This window comes from Anguilla rostrata, chromosome 7, assembly GCF_018555375.3.
Source record: "Anguilla rostrata isolate EN2019 chromosome 7, ASM1855537v3, whole genome shotgun sequence".
NCBI lineage: Eukaryota > Metazoa > Chordata > Actinopteri > Anguilliformes > Anguillidae > Anguilla > Anguilla rostrata.
This window is the reverse complement of record NC_057939.1, coordinates 32,136,218-32,158,849: the sequence shown is the minus strand read 5'-3', so window position 1 is coordinate 32,158,849 and position 22,632 is coordinate 32,136,218. Positions and strand designations below refer to the sequence as shown.

Sequence of the window (22,632 nt, the reverse complement as noted above, 5' to 3'; positions counted from 1 at the left end):
GTCTTGCGTAATAAATCTCCACGATTGGTGGATGCAGCTTTTGTATGGACCTGATTGATGATCTCGCGCTTCTAATGTCATTTGCGGAAACGCTGAGACATATTCTGTGCTTGTGTGGTGAAATCTACCTCTCTGTCACAAATGCGACGAAGACATTGGAGCTGTCCATAAGGGATGTTCTTTTTCAAAGGAGGAGGATGAAAGGATTGGAAATGTAAAATCGAATTACGATCCGTAGTTTTGCGGAAGAGAGTAGAATGTAGCAAATCATCATCCCCTTTATAAATGGTAACGTCTAAGAAATTGATTTTGTTATCAGAGAATTCAATAGGTAATTTAATATTTTCGTTAGTGGAATTTTGGCACTTGTGAAAAATTAACAAGTCTATCTGATTGCCGGTCCACGGGAGAAAGATATCGTCTATGTACCTGGCCCACCATTTTATTCTAGCCGTGAAAAGATTTTTCTGGGGGTCATAGACGAATTCCTGTTCCCACAATCCCAAAAAAAGGGATTTTGTCCTCCATTGGACAAAAAATATTTCATAGCCTGTAACCCATCAGAGTGAACAATATTAGTATACAGGGATTCTACCTCAAAAGTAACAAGAATATCCGATTTTATATTGTCAAAATGTAAAAGCTTGTTCAATACATGAGTGGTGTCACGAATATAGGAGGGAAGTTCATGGACAACTATGAAAAGTATGTCAACGAAGCCTTCCGTCAGTTGAAAAACCCACACTACTATGAAGAGCTAAAGACGAACCCATTACCTAGAATGAAACTGGAACTTGCCTCTCTACTGGATTCAGCTAAAGAGGCAAGGTGGATTACTGACAATGAGTATGACTTTTTGACATGCGAACATCCCAGCATGGCCATTTTCTACATGTTGCCCAAAGTCCATAAGGAACCCAAACACAATCCCCCCTGGTAGACCCATTGTGTCAGCCAGTGGGTCCCTGACTGAACCAGCGTCCTAATATATTGACTTTTCTTTTAAAACCCTTTGTCCATGAACTTCCCTCCTATATTCCTATATTTGAATTTTTCAATTTGATGCGATGACATTTCCTGGTTTAAATGAGGAGGTGGATTACCTGACACTCTTTATACTTATTTGATTAGACGTACATCTATATTTATCAGTCCCTTATTTCTTCGCCTTCCCTCTTTGTTGTTCTTTGTAATTTTTACATTGTACTTTTCTCATACGATCATACTTTCTCATTATAGCAATATTCGGTATATTGTTATCCTTAGTTTGAAGTTATATTTCAGTTGTATTGCATCCTAAAATGTCATGTCACATGGCATTGATTGACAGCCCTTGCCTACCTACCACACATGATTCATGGATTGCTCATCCCCACCCAGAGGTTATAAACATCTCCTCTTTAACCATTCTGTTACACCCTGATGAAGGCCATACGTGGTCAAAACCGGTTGGTGGTATTTCTCCTGTTCCTGGATATGCCGCGTCAATAAAGGTTTTTAAAAAAAATACCAATTCCTCTGCGCAACAGTGCCTGAATTTTCAAGTATTTTCCCATGCTTTTGAGGGCTAGATAATTGGTCGTAGTTAGTTGGTTATTTCATTATTAGTGGGCTGCTTCCGGCAAGCCCACTCTTGGTATCTTGCATATATATATATATATATATATTTTATTTATTTTTTTAATTATCTGCACTTTCTGCCCGATTTTTCTAGCTCAAACTAGTCCTACAGTTTTTGCACTACATTCAAACTGCTTACACCAAAATGAGCAGCTAGTTCCAGACATTGTTGCTTGTATTCAGATTTTTTGAAATATTCACAACTTTTTGAAATATTCAACTTTTTTGTGGTTACTCCATAGAAAGTCACTCAGGACGTTTAGTTAAACGCTGTAGTAGGACGCATGCGCAGGTGGCCACTCACGGCACAAGATTTTAAGCACAGCTTTATCGCCTCACGTTACTTTAGCTAACCTTTAGCTGGCAGTATACTCAGTAAGAAGAAAGAACTTCAGGATTTTAGAACCACTGGCGAACATGTCCACGAACACCATTGTCGGTATACTCAGTGAGAACACCGCACTGTTCCGCTTGGGTGTGAATAATTACGAGGCAGCTATTAACCGGGGCTGGAATCTCGCCCAGACCTCTGTCTCACGGCTACGCCATGGATGTATAAAGGGAAGGGCTACGCGAGATCTAGCTATGCAAAAGAAGAAAAAAAGGTGAAGGAGATGGTACGTTCACGCTGTAAATCAGAGTAGGACGGAGAATGTAGAATTTTGTCTGTACATTCGGCAAATGCAGAGTTTAGACAAGGGTCCACTTCTCTTATTTCCAAATGTGTGCTAGGCGTTTTGATGACTTGGTGAAACGAGTTGTACCCATTCATCAAACATGCAGGAACTCTCAGAAATACCATCTGTACAGAAGATAACATCTTAACATGTTAGCGTTTCGCCTACTTTAGTTAACCTAGTTAGCGCGTACGGATGCTATCCTGCACGTATGAGTAGGAGCTAATGACACACAGCTACAACCACTGATACAGATGTATGGACCTACGGACGCTAGAACCACCAATACAGATGTATGGACACATGGAGGACAACAAATAACGTTACAGAGGTGAGGACATGCCATAGGTAGATAGCTATATAGTTAGCCAAGTTTTACTCATGACACTTTTAGGATATGACAAATCCCTGGAACATAATTGCTACTTGCTGATCCCCGGCTGTATATGTAACGCTACAGTGCGCCGTGGGTCTCGATGGTTTTCTGAGCTATGCGCCCTTATTGAAATGCATTGATGCTTCAGGACAGTGCCAGTTGGAATTTGAAGCAAGCCTACACAATTCCTTAAGGAACTGTAACCTTTCTAGTTTGTATTGTTATTGTTTGTGTCACCGTTATAGGCTGTTCTAACCTAGTGTATTATTATGCATCTCTTAATCAATGGGTCGCAATGAGCGTTATATTACTAGGCTAAAGCAGGCACAATAAATTACTTGGTGGCGTTATCATTGTAACTTGTTGTCTGTAATCACAGTAAAACTGCTGAATTAGTGTATCTAAGACGTATCATTTATATTTGTGGTGGTGGCTACTCAAGCCATTACAAGACAGGCTACATAGCCTATCAATGAGCCGAGTGTTTGAAGATGTATTTTGCTTTTTATTTTATGTAGCCTAGTAATATATTTTCATATTAAGATTATTTAATACTCCGCCATCTGTAAGTAGCTCACAAATAGTTTTAGTTGGTTGTAGTAGCAATATCGGGCTGCATATGTTTTTCTAGGTGGGAATACTTTGCGCCCCCTTTCGGTATTTCAAATGCCCCCTCTTCGGTACTCGGCTGGTGCCGGGCCTGGGCTCCTGTATCCCTTAGAATAGGACTTGGGACAGGCTTCTCCGACTCAGAGATGGCTACTGAACCATCCATAAGGAACAGTGCAAAGGTTTTGTGCTCATGGCTGTCTTTAGTGGACCGACTGGGACCATTTTCTACACTAGGCAACTGACATGGTACTGAAGCTATCAGCCCTACAGGCTTAGCAGCTTTCTGCGTTTTACTGAAAGCATGACAGTCAGCTATGACGTGACCAGGCTTTTTACAATAGAAACAAGTTCTCTCAGAGTTTCCATTGCTAGACCTAGCAGCCTTCGTAGCGAAAGCTGAAGAACCTGGACCATTGCTGCCAGTTTTAAAGAAACAAGGAGTGCAAGGAGAAGCATAGCTCTTAGTCTCACAAGATTTATCACTAAAGACTACCATATGAGCCAAGACATACTCATCAGCAAGTACAGCAGCCTCCTCCACCTTAGACACTCTCTGCTTACTCAGATAGGTGGCAACCACCTCAGGGACACAATTTCTGAACTCCTCCAGAAGAATTAACTGTTGAAGTTGCTCTTTAGTCTCAACTTTTTGAGATGTGCACCACCTATTAAACAGAATTCCACAAAATGTTGCTTCTCAACCTTTCGACAACCCCTCAAACGCTGCCTGTAGGCCCCTGGGACCAACTCATACTCACACAAGATGGCTGCTTTAACAACCTCATCATAGTCAGAGCTTTGGTTGAGGGCTAATGAGGAATAGGCCTCCTGAGCTTTACTTATCAGTACACACTGCAACAATAATGTCCAGACATCCTTAGGCCATTCCAGTGGTGGCTACTAGGGTTGGGCCGATGTAAAAATTTTCAAACTGGTTTGATATTAAGCCAAATACCAGACTGGACCGGTGATACCGAATTTTACCAGTAGGTCACTCAGCCGCTCCCGAATGGAACTGTCGGCTGCAAAAATGATCCAGGTGAGGTAATGACATTCTAAAACCATTGTGCCGTACTTAAATGTTTCGTTGCAGCGTCCGTTGCTATGCAGACGCTGCCAGCCTTGCTACATTTTTTGGCGATACACCCAGAGTTTCTGCCACTACTACATGACCTGGCAAGCTATTCCACACAGTGATTACTCTCTGCATGAAAAAATACTCCCTAGCATCTGTGCAGAATTTTTGCTGATAATTTTCTTGCTTATAAGATTATCATTTTGATTATAATTTCCATTTATGCCCCCTTGTTCTACTAACAAAACTCAGCCTAAAGAATCTCTTTTAATTCACCTTTGTTAATCCCTGTAATGAATGTAACCCGTTCTTTATTGGCTTCTCTTTTTTAAACTCTAGCCTGAAAATGACTTACCCAAAATAAAATAGTTACTAATCTTGAACCCTTTTGACTACAGGCATAATCGCGGTCTCTTCTGAAAGGTGACTCTTGGGAGTTACTCCAAATGTTTCTGAAAGAAAGTAACCGAAGCTTAAATGCAGTGGAAGTGTTTTTTTTTTCTCAACTAAATTTATTTTTCATGCATACAGATGTTGTGGGTGTGCCTAGTGGGTTTAGAAACATGATGGAGCCACAGCCTCAACACTGGACAAATCCTGGTTCAAATTCAATGACAAACCCACCACAAATTGGAATTCTGCATTGCTTTTTCTAAGCTATGTCTTGGCACGTTTCCAAAAAGAGGAAACCCTGAAAAGTGCTAAACACTCGGTGCTGTAAAGGTATGGGGCATGCTGCCCTGCCAAGCTATAATTTGCCTGGATGACATATCTGCGTTCCAGTGATGTCTTTCTGCATCCAGCTCCTCGCAAGCAGGAGAAGCACGATTGTGCATTGTCCAAAGCAGAAACATTTTGGGGAAGTAATTGACAACGCAGTGCTCGGCTGAAGTGCATAGCAGCATGCTGTCAAATGAACTGAAGAAACTTCCTTGTGGCTACATTGTAGCCGCAAGGAATCTACTATGTTTCCCTCTACTACAATCTACTATGTTTCCCTGGCCAGTAGAGGACAGCATTACACCATGTTAACATCACAACATTCTTCACTCATGACACTTTTTCAGATATATGCCTAAGGGAGAGTGGCACAGAAAGCATAGAAGATTAATTTAAACATATATATAAATTTTTAAAAATCTTGGGCTACTGGGTGGCTCATCAGGTTCAAGCACCATTCTCCTTCAAGTGTATGGATAAGGAACGGATCTTGACTATGCCTGTGCCAACTGGCCGATAACACCAAGTCTGCCCATTAAGCTGCCCTTCTGCTGGCTCATCTTTACGCAGGTCTGCCCATTAAGCAAGAAGTGCTGCTTGACACTGCATGCTTCAACTGAGCGCATATGCTTGTCTGTGCTCTCCTGAATTGATGGATATGATTGGGAATTTTAATTTGGGGGAAAGGGAGGGGAAAAACAAAACTTCATTTTCATCATGTTTGGCCCACAGGAGACTGAAGGGAGTTTGCCCAACCTGTTGGTACTGTGTGGGGACCATGGGATGTCTGAGACAGGGAGCCACGGGGGGTCATCTGATCCTGAAATAAACACCCCACTCGTGCTGATCAGCTCTGCCTTCAAGAGGAAGGGTAAAGTTCTGTTATTCTGTTTGCTTCGCCACTTTTTCCTTTGTTCACTAGATCCATTACGAAGCTCATCTGTGCCCCTGTGATGGAAATGACTGGTTTGTCTTGCTGTAGCTTTTTCATCCAAAAACAATTTAATACATTTAATACATTTAATTAATACATTTAATTAATACATTTCCATCAATCGTAGCTGGGGGGTGGGGGTGCAGGCAATACATGTGCAAGGCACCATATTGTTTTCTTATTTTTCTTGGGCTGACAAATTTTTTACAAAAATTGGCACGTTCATAGAAGATGTTGTGAATGTGGTGAAATGAAGTGAATGACTTTAATGAATTCTGAAGATCACCTGTCCTTGAACATGTAAGGAAATTTATTTATCATCACTGGTGAGACAGGGTTGTGCAGCTTTGAGTGGATGCATTGTGTACCCAGTATTTACATAGTACATACACCTTGGTGCTGACTAGTGTACTAGTGCCTCCGAGGCCGGCTACCTTCCCTTGGACCCTCGTGTCAGAGGTTAGGAACTTGCTTTTAACTTGTGGAAAACTCAAAGGTCTAAAACTTGTACAGAGGTCATGGGCCTGGGGACACAGTTCCTACATTTGAGATTTTCAGACATCCTGTGACATGATACCCTGTGCCAATCTCAGAGGTCTAGATTTGAGTTCTACACGTGGCAGATTCCAGATGGTCTCCAGACTAGTTGCAGCCTGTGGCTGCACTCTCAGAGGGCTGGAGACTTGTATCTGCCATGGAACCCATCATCTTACTGACATTACATTGGGCTGGGTATTCAGAGGCCTAGTGACCACTGGTACTGGCCTCAATCTCTGGGACTTATGGCTCCCCGATGACAGATTCCATACAGTCTCAAGATTTGTTGAAGCCTGTGGCTGCACTCTCAGAGGACTTGAGACTTGCATCTGCTGTGGAACACAGAGATCTGGCGACCTGCACCAGATCCAGTATCAGCAGTCATGAGTCTCTGGTGCTGAAGCCTGAAGTCCTCGGCCATGTATCCGACCCCGTACTCAGAGGTTAAGTGACATCTACTACTATGAACTCAGAGGTCTGAAACATGTTACTTAGTACTCAAAGGTTTCTTGTAAATTACTTAGATACTACTACTAGAAACTCACAGGTCTGAAACTTGTCACTTAAGCCGCGTTTCCACCGCAGGAACTATACCCCGGAACTAGGAACCTTTTGAGGAACTCAGTGCGTTTCCACCGCAGGAACTAGGGTCTAAATTTAGTTCTGGGGGCTTTGTTTTACCCCCCAAAACGTTCCTGCTCGTGGGGTAGTACTTTCCGAAAGTACAGGAACCTTTTGGGTGGAGCTTGCAGCGCTGAACATTTCTGATTGGTCGAGTACTCACAGGATTTTTTTGTGTCTATTTTCAGGCGCCATGTTTGAAAATATGCAGGCGCAAACCAATTTATTTTCATAATAACTTCAAATCAAACTTGTATGTTATGCGGCGCAGTAGCCTACTTTTGGTTATAGCCTGCCAACGTCTTGGAATTATAACGTGTGATCTTCTGTTCTTTTCTTGCTTTAGTATTCATTTTATAAAATGCTAAGCATTCGTGCTGGGACAGCATATTACGTACTAAAACATTCAAACGGATTTATTCGGTTGCCGAATATTTTCTTCCGGATTTACTTAGCCCGTTGTAATTGACTCAAAACGTTTGATACAGTTATGTGAGGTATGCGGTAGTTCTGCGTAATTCACATTGGTGATACAGTAAAAGCAAACTGGAAATCACCTTCCGCACTTTTTGTCAGGGTAAAATAACAGGTTCATTCTAGTAATCGTACCTTTAGCTTTTTCAGACTGCCGTAATTTTACTCTGCCATTCTTCAATTCCACAAAAAGACCAGGAAGACTATGGACTAATTTATGGTGCATGGTTCGCATCTGGAGGGCACACTTCACTGCTCGGCTAGCAGTAACTTCAAAGGAAAACAAACGGTGGCTCTACCACTACTAATTTAAATTTTCACGCAAGTCCGAGTTTTCGTTCTATTCTTGTCATTTTGCGATTAGCCTATATGGAATTGACGGTGAGAAAGTAATTAAACAGCAAATTGTTTACAACGTGTGCATGTTTTCTGCTGTTGTTGCCAGTTAGCCTATATTGGAAATGTGAATGCATTCTGTCGCTTCGGATGTCAAGACATGAAAGCGAATGTTCGCATAAAAACATAATGAATGTGTTTGAGAGGATATATAAAACAGTTACAATCTGACTATTGGCCTGTTATATCCTATTTGTTGCATAACGGTCCAAGTTCAACTACCAACGACAGTTTTGCTTGACAGCGGTAAAATATGCCCAAACGGCTGCAGAAGAATATTTCAATTCCATGTGATTAAATCGATAAAAATCAATAAATACAAAAGTAACCATATATAGTCATTGTTGGTAACCCGTTGTATATAAGTGGAATAAACCCCTCCGGGCTGTCCCGGTTATTAGAAAATAATGTAGGCTACTTCGGTGGTAGTATGGGGTTACAGAAGAAATCATATGACAGATGGACCGACGACAACGCCGCTTTTTCATACGCCAGTGGGCTAATTTGCCTAATCTTCGCGGGACTTTAGACCCCGGTGGAAACGCAGACAACCATTGGCTGAAGGAACCTTTTAGTTCCTGGTAAAGTAGTTCCTGGGACTGAAAGTTCCGGGTAATTTTGGTGGAAACGCAGCTTTAGTGCACAGAGGTTTCTTATAAATGACTTGGATCTAGTATTAAAACTGTCTCTTCTAACTTGCTGTCATGGTAGATACCCCCTGGCTCTCTGACGTTACTGGGTAGTGTGGGCTGGGGAGAGAGGGGGCGGGTTAAGTTCTTAGGGGAGGGCGTGGCCAAGTCTGAATGGGTGTCATGTTTATGGTATTTTTATGTTTGTTTATTAATGGGTTATTGTATGTGTTTGGAATAAGTGTCAGCTGTATTGGAGGAGGTATTAAGGGTACCCTTATGTTCATTCATTCATTCATTCATTCATTCATCACCCTAATGCAATAAATAGCTATTGGTCATGGCAGTGCATCAGTGATTAGCACCTCATCTTATCCTGTTAAACCCATCCTCCATTGTCAGGTGTTTGTGTTCAGTGTGTGTAGGTGTCCTTGTGTGATTGGTCCTGGTTAGTTTAAATGTGAGTTTGTTTGATGGGGTAAGGAAGGGCCGATGCACACTTTGGCTCTTGCGAAGGCCAGTTGCTACCGGTTTTAATGCACTGCATCTTTTTATAATAAAGTGAAGTGAAAATTACAGTCAGTCTCCCTGCGCATTTCTGCTGTGGGTCCGGGCTACTGGAGCAGCCCGTGACACTTGCACCCAGCCCAAAGTGAGCAGCAGGGCTCTGACTCCGAGATGCAAGCATATCTATCACAGTGACCGGAGCACTGCACCTCAGTCTGTATGCACTGGCTCCTTAACCAGGAGCTGCAATGGCTTGCGGAGCTGTGGACAAGTTTCAAGGAAGCTTTGGGACATGTTAAAATGGGAATAGTTTATTATTACATTCTATATAAAGATATGGGCATGAATGAAGCAGAAAAGTCCGATTGACTTATGATTGCTATATGTTGGAAAACATGGGAGCCACAGTTTACACCTCTGAGTGAGGTGTCTCACATTGTAGTGGGCCAGTTGCAGATAACATTGATTGTTTACCACCAAACCCAGTTAAATTTACCTTTTAATCACACCCTTTGTGCTACATCCTCTACCCCCTTGCCCAGTCAAATTGTCTCCCTTTGATGTGCAGTACCATTGTGTGATGTCGTCTACCCCCTACTTCAGTCCAACTCCCCCACACCTTGTTTCTTCCCCCCAATGTCTCATTACCCCCCCCCCCCCCCCCTTCCCAGTGATGTGTATGCATTTAAGATAACCATTTGGCTCTTTGTTTCCTTGAAGGAACAGGGTGTAAGTATTCACTGTCTCCGTCATTTGTTGGTTCTTTGTTTATCTGTACTTGGGTAACAGAGCTACTAGTTCCTTTGCTACATTAAACTACCTATTTTGAAACGAAGACGTGCCTGCATTTATTTTTCTACTTACAAAAGTACGGCGGAATATATTGAACTCTTAAAAATTCCACACTATAATAGTATGTAAGGGATAATCTCCGACGAGATGGTCAGCTATCGGGGGAATAATGACCACCACGGGTTGCCTCCACAAAGGTCATTATTCCCAGATAGCTGACCACCTTGGAGGGGATTATCCTGCTTATTACACAACTAATTACCTTATACAACAGTTACCAACAATGAATATACATTACCTTTACTGTTATTAATTTTTATCAACATAATCAGCTTAAATTTTAATATACCTTCGTGGCCCTTTGACCATTTGTTATCAAGCAAAACTAGTTCTATTTCGACTGTTGTTAAGCAAAACCCTCTATCAAGTTAACGGACTCTCCGTGATACATATTGATATAAAATTTAATTATGAACTCTTGCTTGACTTCGATGAACACTAAGTAGAACAGCTGTAATATATATTATATATATGTATGTATATATATATATATATATATATATATATATATCGACAGCCGAAAGACAACTCTGCCTTTTACTGTATTTCTGGTTCACTGTCAATCTCCCGACGCTGTGAGTGTCATCAACATTAATTTCCTTCCCGGAATCTAATTCAGACTCATACCTCTTGTAACATGGCAAACACTAAATCAGTTTTAGCTTCGCCATTGTAAATCTGACTAAATATACTATATAGCTAGCTAGCATAAGTCAAACAGTAATCATTGTTATACCGATTAGATTTACTAGGCAACACAAGTGTTTATGACAACTGATTTATTGATTTTCTTAAGTTAAAGTAACAACAGTCAAATTGTCTGCTGCGGCACTTCTTTCTATGGATTGATAGTTCTAGGCTGAAGGGTAGCAGTACCCATTATACAGAAATATCTGACTGCTGAATACCTGAAGAGACCAATAAGAATCGAGCAATCAACAAAGTTGTGTAATAAATTCAGTTGGCTAACGTTGGCTACAACCAAGTCATATAATGTACAAAGACATACAAAGATTTGCAATGACGAAGTGAAAACTGACCTAGTGTAACAATGTTACAAGAGCTGTGAGGCTGTATCAGATGTTGGGGTGGAAATGAAAGTTGTTGACACTGACTGTGTGAGGACAGTGACAGTGAGCCTGAAATAGGCCACAGAGGCAGAGCAAAAAAAAACTTTGTCTTTCAGCTATCAATACAGTGGTTCTTTGTACAGCTGCTCCAGAAGATTCCGTTACTAGAGTTAACTTGCCTCATATCTTCATCCAGTACCCCCCATCCAGTGCCATTACAATTAATATGCCTACATTATCTATGTGAACACAAAACTTTGTTTCATATCAATTTCAATTTATTGAACTTCAAACTAATAAAATCACTTTAAATCAATATTTTGTGTGAAATTGTTGATCAGTTTCCTTCATAAGGCAATTAGTCGTGTAGTTAGCGAGATAATGCCCTTTGAGGTGGTTGGCTATTGAGAAATAATGACCTCCACTTTGCGTCAGAGGGGTTCTTTGCCTTCGTGTTAGTCATTATTTCTTGATAGTTGACCACCTTGTTGTTGATTATCCCTTACATAGATGGCTGCTGTTTTGAGTAAAGCTGCTGTTAGAATGTCAGGATGCTTTATTTTTATTTAAAAAATGGCTTCTAATGAAGAGCCAACGTGGGGTCAATGCTAATCAGCTTTCACTATTATTACATTTTAACCTGTCACTGACTCCTGGATTGAGAAGTGTGACCAATAAGCAATTCGAAAATGCTGGTGCAAGCTCTTTTTTGTAACAGCAAATTTGATTGGACTAGATCCTGCTCTCACAGTTTTCCTTTCGCTGGTGTAGCCATCTCTGAAACTAGCTAACATTAATAAAATGGCAAAGGCTAAACAGAGTCTATATCTATGGCCAGAAGGAAGGGGGGTAAAGTGCTGGTGGAGTGGGTGGTCTGGGTCATGTGTGATTGTGAGTGCTTTGAGAATCAGGGATGAGGTGACGGAATCGGAAAAGTTGGGGGTGGGACTACCAATGAGTTTGCTGGCTAAATGAGTTATTTTTAAGAGTTTATTCTTTTTGGTGATTGTAAGCATATGGAAAAAACAGATGGCACCATACAGAAGAACTGGCTCAATAATGCTACGGTACAGGAGAAGAAGAAGATGGGGTTGGACAGGCAGGTGTCTTAGTTTACGGATGGCTGTAAGTCTTTGTTGACAGCATTTGTAGATGTCTATGGTATGCTGATTGAAGCTGAGGTTATTGTACAGTGTAATTCCAAGGTATCTGAGACTTCACCTTGGCATTACACTGGACAATAACCTCAGCTTCAATCAGACATCCGTACTACCTTCATTTTTTACAGATTAAACAGGTTTACTCAATAGATAAGCCCCTCTTGCAACGCATCATTTTCTTCCACAGGGCCTTTGTGGAACTACCAAGTTTAGGCCTGAACTTGGTAATGGATTTGCATTTTCACATACTAAAAAAACATTTTCACTTGAGTATATCTCTGTGGCATTTGGTGGTGAACTGGATTGGTCTCGGCTGCGCCGGCTGGTGGAGAGGACACACGCACCTAGGTTGCATTCACTAATCAACCCAGGTGCTCAAAGGTGTGTTCCTCACCACAGTTTGGGGCCAAGACTGGGAGCACACACCGAGAGAGCGAGTTTTGATTTTCATGTAGTTTCTTTTAGTTACAGTTTTGTTTGTTTGAGCACAACGGAGAAAGTGAACCATAGCTGAGAAGTAGGAGCAGCTGCTAAGAGCGGTGAACTGAAATAGTTGGAACTCAGTTTTGCTTTCTTTTGCCTTTGTTATTTTAGTTGTTGTTTTAGTCAATTATTTTTGCCTGGAATTTTCACCCAGATTTTAGCATTAGGCTCTTTTTTCAACCGATTTCCTCTAGTTTTAAAATAAAAAAATTAAAAAATTCCAAGTTTTTTTTTTTTTGAAAAATATAAACTGAAAACAGTGGGCTATAGCTTAGCTACATATATATCAGGGGTAGGCAGGAAGGGCTGTATCTGTTTCTGGATTTCACTCAAAGTTCTGCTCTTAATTATTTAATTAGACCAATAATTAATATCTTCAGACATTTTAGCTAAACTTTTTGATAAACCCATCAATCACGGGTGATAGCTGTTTTTATGTTCCTTCAGCAAACATTTTACTGTGGTTTCTTATACTACGGAACCCATTTGGTGTGCAGAATTAGCTAATTGAGCCAGGGTCATTGGTGGAAGCAAAAACCTGCATATACACTGGACCTCCAGGAATGGAACCGGCCACTCCTGCTGCATATTGTCTATTGCACACAATGGAACTAACAGACATATTAAAAATTGACATGGACAAAAAAAATGGACAAAATATTTTTGAAGCATCTGGCTCCGACGAACAGAATCTCAGAGAGAAAGAAGCCCCCCCCTCTCTTGCCAAATTCAGAGCATGCTGTTCTGAGTGTAACCACTTCTGCGTGGTGAATTGCCTATTATTTCAGCCCTGAATATCCAGAGTTTTGATATAGCTACGTAGACGTTAAGAAGCTAGCTGTAATGGCTAGCTAGCTGGCTAGACAGCGCAACAATCTGGTTTGCAGGAATAGCATATTTTACGGTAACAGTCTTCAACTTACAACTAAACGTCAAAACAGCCAAGTGCAGAATAAACACCACAATCCATATTTTCCATTCCACTAGACTTTTATTTCAATATAGAAAGATATGAATATGGAAATCAATATTCTCTCTCAGCCTTACTTAGTGGAGGTTCTGTTTCATCAACTCATGTTTGAGATCCACCTATGGGGAATGACATCCGGTCATAACTCCTCAGAAGCATCCAATTGCACCAAGTCTTGCTCTGATAGACAGTAGCGCATCCAATGCTACAGGAGGCGCCGCCATCCTGTAAAAGCATATAGGACACTACAGTGCTACTACTCCTCATTTGACATTCATGCAGAACAGGACAGCTAGCCACCCACGATAGCCTGCCAGTGCTTAGCCAGCTGCACACACTGATTTTCTTTGCTTAAAAGCCTGTTAACCCCCCACTACATTGCTTCTCCTGGCTGCGTGCGATGCTCTCATCGCCGCCAGAGATACCCACCCTCTCTGTGTCGTGCTTGGGTTTTCAACATGCCCAGGAGGTCGTCAACATTCCGGAGAGCTGCAGCCACTGCCTGGCGCTGCCCAGGAAGCTGCGGTGCTGCAGACTGAGAGCCGCTGCTGCCCACTGCAGCGACCTTAGTCTGAAGGACTCTGATAAAGAGGACGACAGCACTACGGCCCCTTGGCCCCCGCAAGGCCCTCCAACCCTGAGCTGGGCTGACCAGTCCGACCCAGACATGGTGGGCCTTCCCCTTTCCCTCTGGTACCCCTATACTGGAGGATGAGGCACCTGAGTCGGAGCACAACAATGTGCCTGTTGCGTGTAATAATTCCGGTGAGGAGGACACCATTCCTTCTACACAAGTAGCACCTGCTATGGGGACAGCTAGCACCGCTGTCCATCTCAATATTGAATGGCCAACTGTCCAAAACCCCACCGATGAGGAGAGGGACGTTTATGATAGGAAATTCCTAGGCCCTCCCCCGGGCTCTAGGAAAAAGCTTTTTCCAGTCCTTCCTGTGAGTGCTATGCACGTGAAACACCATGTGCATGCTTCACAGCCTCCATTCACCAGGGTCCCTAAAGGTCCTCAGCCCTTGTACTCAGAGCCCTCAATGTCTCCTTTCTCCTCTCAGTTTACCAAGCTGAGCCTATAGAGGAGATGGGGAAACAGCTGGAGAAGGGGAGCCCTTCCCCTATACTGTGGCAGGAGATTTTGACAGTCAATGACCTAGTTGTGCACATTTCCCGCCAGTGTGTCCAGACAGGGCAGAGCCGAGCCCCAGGGAAAAAACCCCAGGCCAGCAGGGAAACCCCCCTCCTAAGCCTTGGGGCAACATGTCCTTTGCAGCAGCTGCAGCAAAGAAACCATCACCCATCCATGCTGACCCCAAATGGAAGCGGCCTGCCTGACATGGTCCTCCGCTTGGGGGCTACAGTGCCTTCAGAAAGTATTCAGACCCCTTCACTTTTTCCACATTTTGTTATGTTACAGCCTTATTATAAAATGGATTAAATTAATTTTTGTTCTCATCAATCTACACACAATATCCCATAATGACAAAGTGAAAACAGGTTTTTAGAAATTTTTGGTAATTTAGTAAAAATAAAAAAACTGAAATATCACATTTACATAAGTATTCAGACCCTTTACTCAGTACTTTGTTGTGGCACCTTTGGCAGCGGTTACAGCCCCCAGTCTTCTTGGGTATGATCCTACAAACTTGGCACACTTGTATTCTGGGTATTTCTCCCATTCTTCTCTGCAGAATCTCTCATGCTGTGTCAGGTTGGATGGGGAGTGTTGCTGCACAGCTATTTTCAGGTCTGTCCAGAGATGTTCAATCGGGTTCAAGTCCGGGCTCTGGCTGGGCCACTCAAGGACATTCACAGACTTGTCCCAAAGCCACTCATGCGTTGTCTTGGCTGTGTGCTTAGGGTCGTTGTCCTGTTGGAAGCTGAACCTTTGCCCCAGTCTGAGCGCTCAGGCGCAGGTTTTCATCAAGGATCTCTCTGTACTTTGCTCCATTTATCTTTCCCTCAATCCTAGTCTCCCAGATCCTGCCGTTGAAAAATATCCCCACAGCATGATGCTGCCACCACCATGCTTCACTGTCGGGATGGTAATGGCCAGATTTGATCACATCAGAGGTCATTTTAAAACAATATATTAGAGACATATTTATTTCAGCTTTAATTCACTATATCAGAATTTCAGTGGGTCAAGCTTACATACATCAAGTTGACTGTCTCTTTAAACAGTCTGGAAGATTCCAGAAATTGATGTAATTACTTTTTAGAACCTTCTTATTGGGAGGTATTAATTGGGAGGTAATTGGGAGTTAATTGGCACCTGTGGCTATATTTAAGGGCCTACCTTTAGAGCTACGGCCTTTTTGCCCTTGTTACCACGGGAAAATCCAAGCAACTCCGCCAAGACCTCAGAAAAAAAATTGTGGAGCTCCACAAGTTTGGTTCCTCCTTAGGAGCAATTTCCAAACAACTGAAGTACCACAAGCATCTGTACAAACAATTGTATGCAAATTGTCTGTGTGGTCCCAAAATCTTGGGACCACACAGTCACTGCATCATTCAGGAAGGAGGCACAAATTAACGCCCAGGGCTGAACAAACTTTGGTTCGAAAGGTTCAACTGAACCTCAGACAACAACAAAGGAACTAGTGAAGGAGTTGGTGGCATCAGGTACCAAAGTATCTATATCCACCATTAAGAAAACCCAACTACTCTGTGGCCTGAAAGGCTGTCGCGCAAGGAAGAAGCCCCGACTCCAAGGTGATCACTAGTATGAAGACCTAGTGTTTTGGAGGAGTGTTCTCTGGTCGGATGAAATAAAAATTGGACTGTTTGGCCATAACGATCAGAGCTATGTATGGAGGAAAAAGGGTGAGGCTTTTAATCCGAAGAACACCATCCCAGCTGTGAAGCATGGGGGTAGCAGCATCATGTTGTGCGGGTGTTTTGCTGGAAGAGGGACTGGCGCACTCCAGAAAATAGTTGACATCATGAGGAAGGAGGATTATCTAGAAATACTGAAGCAACCCCTCAAGACATCAGCTAGAATGTTAAAACTTGGTCACAACTGGGTCTTTCAGCAGGACAATGATCCTAAGAATACTTCCAAAGTTGTAAATGGCTTAAAGACAACAAAGTGAAAATATTGGAGTGGCCATCACAAAGCCGTGACCTGAATCCCATGGAAAATTTGTGGACTGAACTGAAAAGGTGTGTCCAAGCAAGGAGTTACACCAATTATGTCAGGAGGAATGGGCAAATATTCTGGCAAAGTATTGTGAGAAGCTTGTGAAAGGCTACCCCAAGCTTTTGATTCAAGTTAAGCAATTAAAAGGCAATGCCACCAAATACTAAACAAAGTGTATGTAAACTTTTGACCCACTGAAAATCTGATATAGTACATAAAAGCTGAAATACATCTGTCTGTTAGCTATTATTTTGAAATGACCTCTTATGGAAATAAAGTAGATACCCTAATTGACTTAACACAGGAAATGTACGGTAACATGAAATGTGTAGAGTTATGAAAAATTGAGTTTCAATGTCTTTAGCCTAGGTGTAAACTTTTGGCCTCAACTAAATATAGACAGGTGTGTGCATTTCCAAATCATGTCCAATCAATTGAATTTACCACAGGTGGACTCCAATCAGGGTTGTAGACACATCTCAAGTATGATCAATGGAAACAGCATGCACCTGAGCTCAATTTTGAATGTCATAGCAAAGGGTCTGAATACTTGTGTAAATGTGATATTCCAGTTTTTTATTTTTAATAAATTTCTAAAAACCGGTTTTCACTTTCTCATTATGGGGTATTGTTTGTAGATTGATGAGAATAAAAATGAATTTAATTAATTTTACAATAAGGCTGTAACGTAACAAAATGTGGGGGCTGAATACTTTCTGAAGGCACTGTAAGTCCATGTTCTGAGGCAGCCAGCCCCATGGACACATGTTCATGTCCCCTCTCTCCACTCACCAAGAAGAGGAGACTTCTAGTTCAGGTGGACAGCCCCTCCCTCGCCCGGGGTTCCCCCCCTTTGTTCGCTGTGGCCGGGGAACCAGTTTCAGTTCCAGTGTCCTCCAGCCTCAGTCTCCCCTGTCAACTCCCAGGGAGTTTCACCATTGGGAGACACTGTTCTAGCTACACAGGTAGTGTTACCCATGTTCAGTGTGCAGAACACCACCAAGCTATATCTGATAAAGGCTTCTTATTCTCATTACTTCCTGGTTCCAAAGAAAGACAACTCTCTATGTCCTGCCTTGGATCTCAGGGTGCTAAACAAACATTTGATGCAATAAAACTTCTAAATGTTAACATACAGCATTCTTTTACGTTCAGTGCGTCAGAACGATTGGTTCACGTCAATCGATCTGAAAGAAGCTTTTTTTCCAAGTAGGCATCTATCTCCCTACATGAAATTTCTCCACTTCGCCCATCACGGTCATTGCTATGAATACACAGTTCCATCCTTTGGCCTTTTCCTGAGTCCACGGGTGTTCCATTCAGGACTGGCTCTGTTAAGACTAATGGGAGTCAGAATACTGACTTGGTTTCAGAGTAAACCTCCCCAAGAGCAATGTAACATTCTTGGGACAGGACCTAAACTCTGTCAATGCAAGCTCGCCTATCAGCAGACCACATGTTATCTCTCAGAGTACGTCTCTCTCAGTTAAAACCGGGCTTGAGAGTACAGTATCGCACATGCCTCAGACTGCTTATACTCACCTACTGAATAAATGGACTGTCAGTCTAGCCAGATTTTACTAAAAAGGGTGACAACGCTGTAAACAACACGTGTGGTATTACGCAAAGCAATTTTGGAAGATACCCAGGCATCACAAATGCGCGTATGTTTCGCAAATGGATTGTCCAAGACAATATATGACCACTCAGTCTCAAAAGGGACATCTCTATGCGTAAAACCAATTGGTAAGGTTGTATCTTTATTCAATATTTAGTCCCAGATATTGATTGTAGAATGACATGGTATCATTTTTTAAAACTTTGTCTCATTTATTTCGTTATTCAGTGAGCAGCGTTTTCACTGCTGTATTAGCATATCTTAGGGCTATTGGGTTTATCTTGCGTTTCTGTTTTTACTTTGGTTGCAGTAGCACTGAATGTCTGAGTTCGGTAATCTCGGCACGTTGGCGTGCCCATAGACATGTATACATAGACGCCGCATTGGCCTTTGGATCGTACGTCAATGTCGCCGCCATATTGGACTAGGCAAGACTGGCCTGAAAACAAATGCAAGTAAACGGGGGAGCTGCGGTTTTTCTGGATAAAAAGCACTATAACGTTTACATTTCTCAACCAATTTCAATTTCAGTCGTTTTTATATTCAATGGTTTATGGTCTATGTAGAGTAGAAAAAAAAAACCTTGAATATAAAAACGACTCATTGAAATTGGTTGAGAAATGTAAACGTTATAGTGCTTTTTATCCAGAAAAACCGCAGCTCCTAACTACTAATCTAAGTTAGTAGTTAGTATTGTAAATGGTACAAATGTCTTGCTCCATTTAAGCCCTTTTTCAAGTCTCTGTGATGCTCACATCTGGAGTTGTAAAGCTTTGAATAGGGTAAAATGGGAAGGATTGCACAGACTTGGCATGTGCATGAAGGGGTTAAATTGTCAATCTTAATAGAGGGTCAGCTTGTTTATGCACTGCGGTGAAAATCTGCAGTGCAAAGGTAGGGCCACCTGATGCGCCAGTTGTGTGTGCCTGGGTGGAAAATGAACAGATGCAGAGTTTGCCCTCCTGTTTTTTAGGGGTCCAAGCAGCGAAGCTGGTGGAACCCTATTGTATCTGTTAGGATTATTAGGGGTCCAAGCAGCGAAGCTGGTGGAACCCTATTGTATCTGTTAGGATTATTATTATTATTATTATTATTATTTTTCTCCGCCAAAAGTGTCTGAGGCTCAGCAACCATAAGTCCTGGAGCAACCAAATTTGGCAGGTGGGTTCCTATGGGCCCCCACTACTCAGGCACTAAAAATCACGTACGTCGGCCAGATGGTGGCGCTATAATAAAGGGTTTTGCTTAAGAGGCCATAACTCCCACACCATAAATTAGATCAACACAAAACTTCATCGACCTATGCATCTGAACGTGCTCTACAACTTTGCCATTGGCACCACCTATGTCCGCCATATTGTTTGCCTGCCATTTTAACTTTTTCGTTGGGGCGTGGAAGCTGTCTCCACTAAAATGTCTGAGGCTCAGCAACCATAAGTTGTAGACCAACCAAATTTGGTAGGTGGATTCCTGTGGCCCCCCACTACTCAGGTACTAAAAATCACCTATGTCGGCCAGATGGTGGCGCTATAACAAAGGGTCATGTTTAAAAGGTCATAACTCCCACACCGTGAGTCAGATCAACACAAAACTTCATCGACCGATGCATCTGAATGTGCTCTACACCTTTGCCATTGGGAGCACCTATGTCCGCCATATTGTTTGCCCGCCATTTGGACTTTTTTATTAGTTGGGGTGCGGAAGACCTGGAGCTCCAAATCTAGGTGTTACAACATCTAGTAAACTTCTTTACGGCAAGCAACATCCATGGCGACGCAAGTAATCCGACACCGTAGGGTCTAGTTTTTATCAGTGAGGGGAGGGTCTGAACGTCAGAGAAGCAATGGAAGACCGTGCCAGCCAGAGTGCATGCTAGGCTATTAAAGGTTTGTTAGTAAAAGCTTTTTGAGAGGATGAATAATTACTTTTCTTTGGCATGGATCCATTTGAAGACAGTATCGGGTGAGTTCGTTCAGTCTTTAAATCTGTCATTATGCTGAGAAATAGCTAAACCATTTTATTGGTAGGTTTTGAGTTTCTGTGCAAATGCGCGAAAACACGCTGGTATAATAAAACAATGATGGCAATACATGTATAGTCCGCTTCGTTCCGTTGCTACCATAACATTAACTATCTTGTGTCTATAGCTGCAGTTTCTCGCTGCAATTTCTAATATTGAATATAAACAAAAGACGCAATTCATGCTGTAGTCTGCCAATAAATAATAAATAAATAAATAATACGGTACTCCGAGCGCAGGTAGCAGGCGGTGGCGAGTTGATATTTTGTTTTTTGTTACTAAAAGTTTGTTAGTAAAAGCTTTTTGAGAGGTTGAATCATTACTTTTCTTTAGCATGGATCCATTTGAAGACTACATCAGGTAAGTTTGTTTGGTCTTTGAATCCGTCATTATGCTGAGAGAAATCGTATTCTCAATTTAATCTCTAAATTAACTAAGGTTAGGGTTGTAACTAGGTAGTTGTTTCGTAGGTGACTTAGTCTTAACTCATCTTAACTATTGCTTGTACTTTCGCATAGACTGCGTTGTTGCTGTACTTGTTTGTGTTAGTGTTAATCAGTTTAACCTACAGGGTCCAAATTGAACTATGTGGTTGTTCCCTGCACTTGGAACGGTACTTCTTTCTAGGGTTTTCGACACACTTATTCCTGATTATGATTATACACTTTGTTGCACATCGCTCTGTATAAGAGCGTCTGCCAAATGCCTGTAATGTAATGTAATGTAATATTCCGTAACAACAAGATAAACCCGGCATTTGCCCTAAAATATGCCAATACAGCAGTGAAAACGCTGCTCATTGAATAACGAAATAAGCAAGACAAAGTTTTTTTTTAAATTATACCATGTCATTCCACAGTCAATATCTGGGACTAAACACTGAATAAATATACAATCTTACCACTGGTTTTACGCGTAGAGATGTCCCTTTTGAGGCTGAGTGGTCATATATTGTCTTGGACAATCCATTTGTGAAATATACGCACATTTGTGATACCTGGGCAGGCTACCTTCAAAAATAGCTGTGCGTAATACCACACCTGTTGCTTACGGCGTTGTCACCCTTTTTAGTACAATTTAGTTTGATTGACAGTTCATTTATTCAGTAGGTGAGAGTATAAGCTTTCTAACGATGTATAACATGTCTGATTTTGCTTTTGTAATAGCGTTTTATAGGTCAGCGTAACCAAAATTTTTCTTATCTGCCAATGTCTAAATAAAGTCATTGGCAGATAAGCGCAGGTCGCGGGTTAATATTTCGTCTTTTGTTTCGTTTTTTCTCAATGGTGTATTTATTATTTGAAATGTGTATTTATGTGTTAATATTCTATTTGTCTCTGTGGCGCTCTGAAATGTGCATTCTCTGCTAAGCTGAGCAATGGATTGGAATATGTCAAAATTTTGGTACCATGACAACACTAGTGTGACACTATTTTTAGTTGCAGCATGGAAGCATTGCAGCTGTACATACACGCTGGGCCATCTAAGTGTTACGACATAGTAAAGGCATTTACCGGAAGCGGCCAGGACACATCCATGGCGACGCAACTGTCATCCGACAGCGTCTCTTAGCACAAAATTGGCCATAAGTCATCAATTTTTTATACAATCATCATGATATTCAGTAGATATGTTGGGTGAAGGTATATGATCATGAGAACAAAGCCATTTTAAAATCGCTCCATAGGGGGCGCGATGGTGCCAATGCTTGGACCCCTCCCAACGCCACTTGCGGCTTTAATATTTTTTTTGTTTTGTTTTTAACCACTACAGCACTGGTAGGCTTATCTTCTTCAAAGTCACTAGACGTTAGGTCAGACCTAGTACACTTAAAGTCTGGTCAATTTATTCCAGTTTTAGAGATTATAGTGGGAAAAATATATTTTTGTAGATCGCAGATTCCTTTTGGATCTCCTTATTTCTAGTAGTATCGTGGTACCAAATAATTAAATAATTGTGTTGTTTCTTTAAATGGGACCAGATTGTGCAAGCATTCGCAGCTCATTATTGTCGTTGCCACCATCATGAGCCTTACCCAGTGTTACAAACTCCTGGACACCCCATCTGTTCTTTTTAAAATCTTTCGATAAGAAAATGAGAGCACTTTTCCCAAGAGCTGGACATTTTGGG

At 41.8% G+C, this 22,632-nt stretch overlaps 1 protein-coding gene across 10 annotated transcripts in view; it reads left to right on the top strand.

Moving 5' to 3' along the window:
* Nucleotides 1-22,632, top strand: part of pigg (phosphatidylinositol glycan anchor biosynthesis class G (EMM blood group)) — a 213,505-nt gene that overhangs the window by 32,073 nt on the left and 158,800 nt on the right. For all 10 annotated transcript variants that reach the window (XR_010331011.1, XM_064341952.1, XM_064341951.1 and 7 more), the window contains one exon: nt 5,813-5,951. Coding sequence is in view for 9 of the 10 variants with exons in the window: in XM_064341952.1 (XP_064198022.1) it covers nt 5,813-5,951 (139 nt within the window). In the remaining variant the exon portion in view is untranslated. The remainder of the gene's footprint in view (nt 1-5,812; nt 5,952-22,632) is intronic.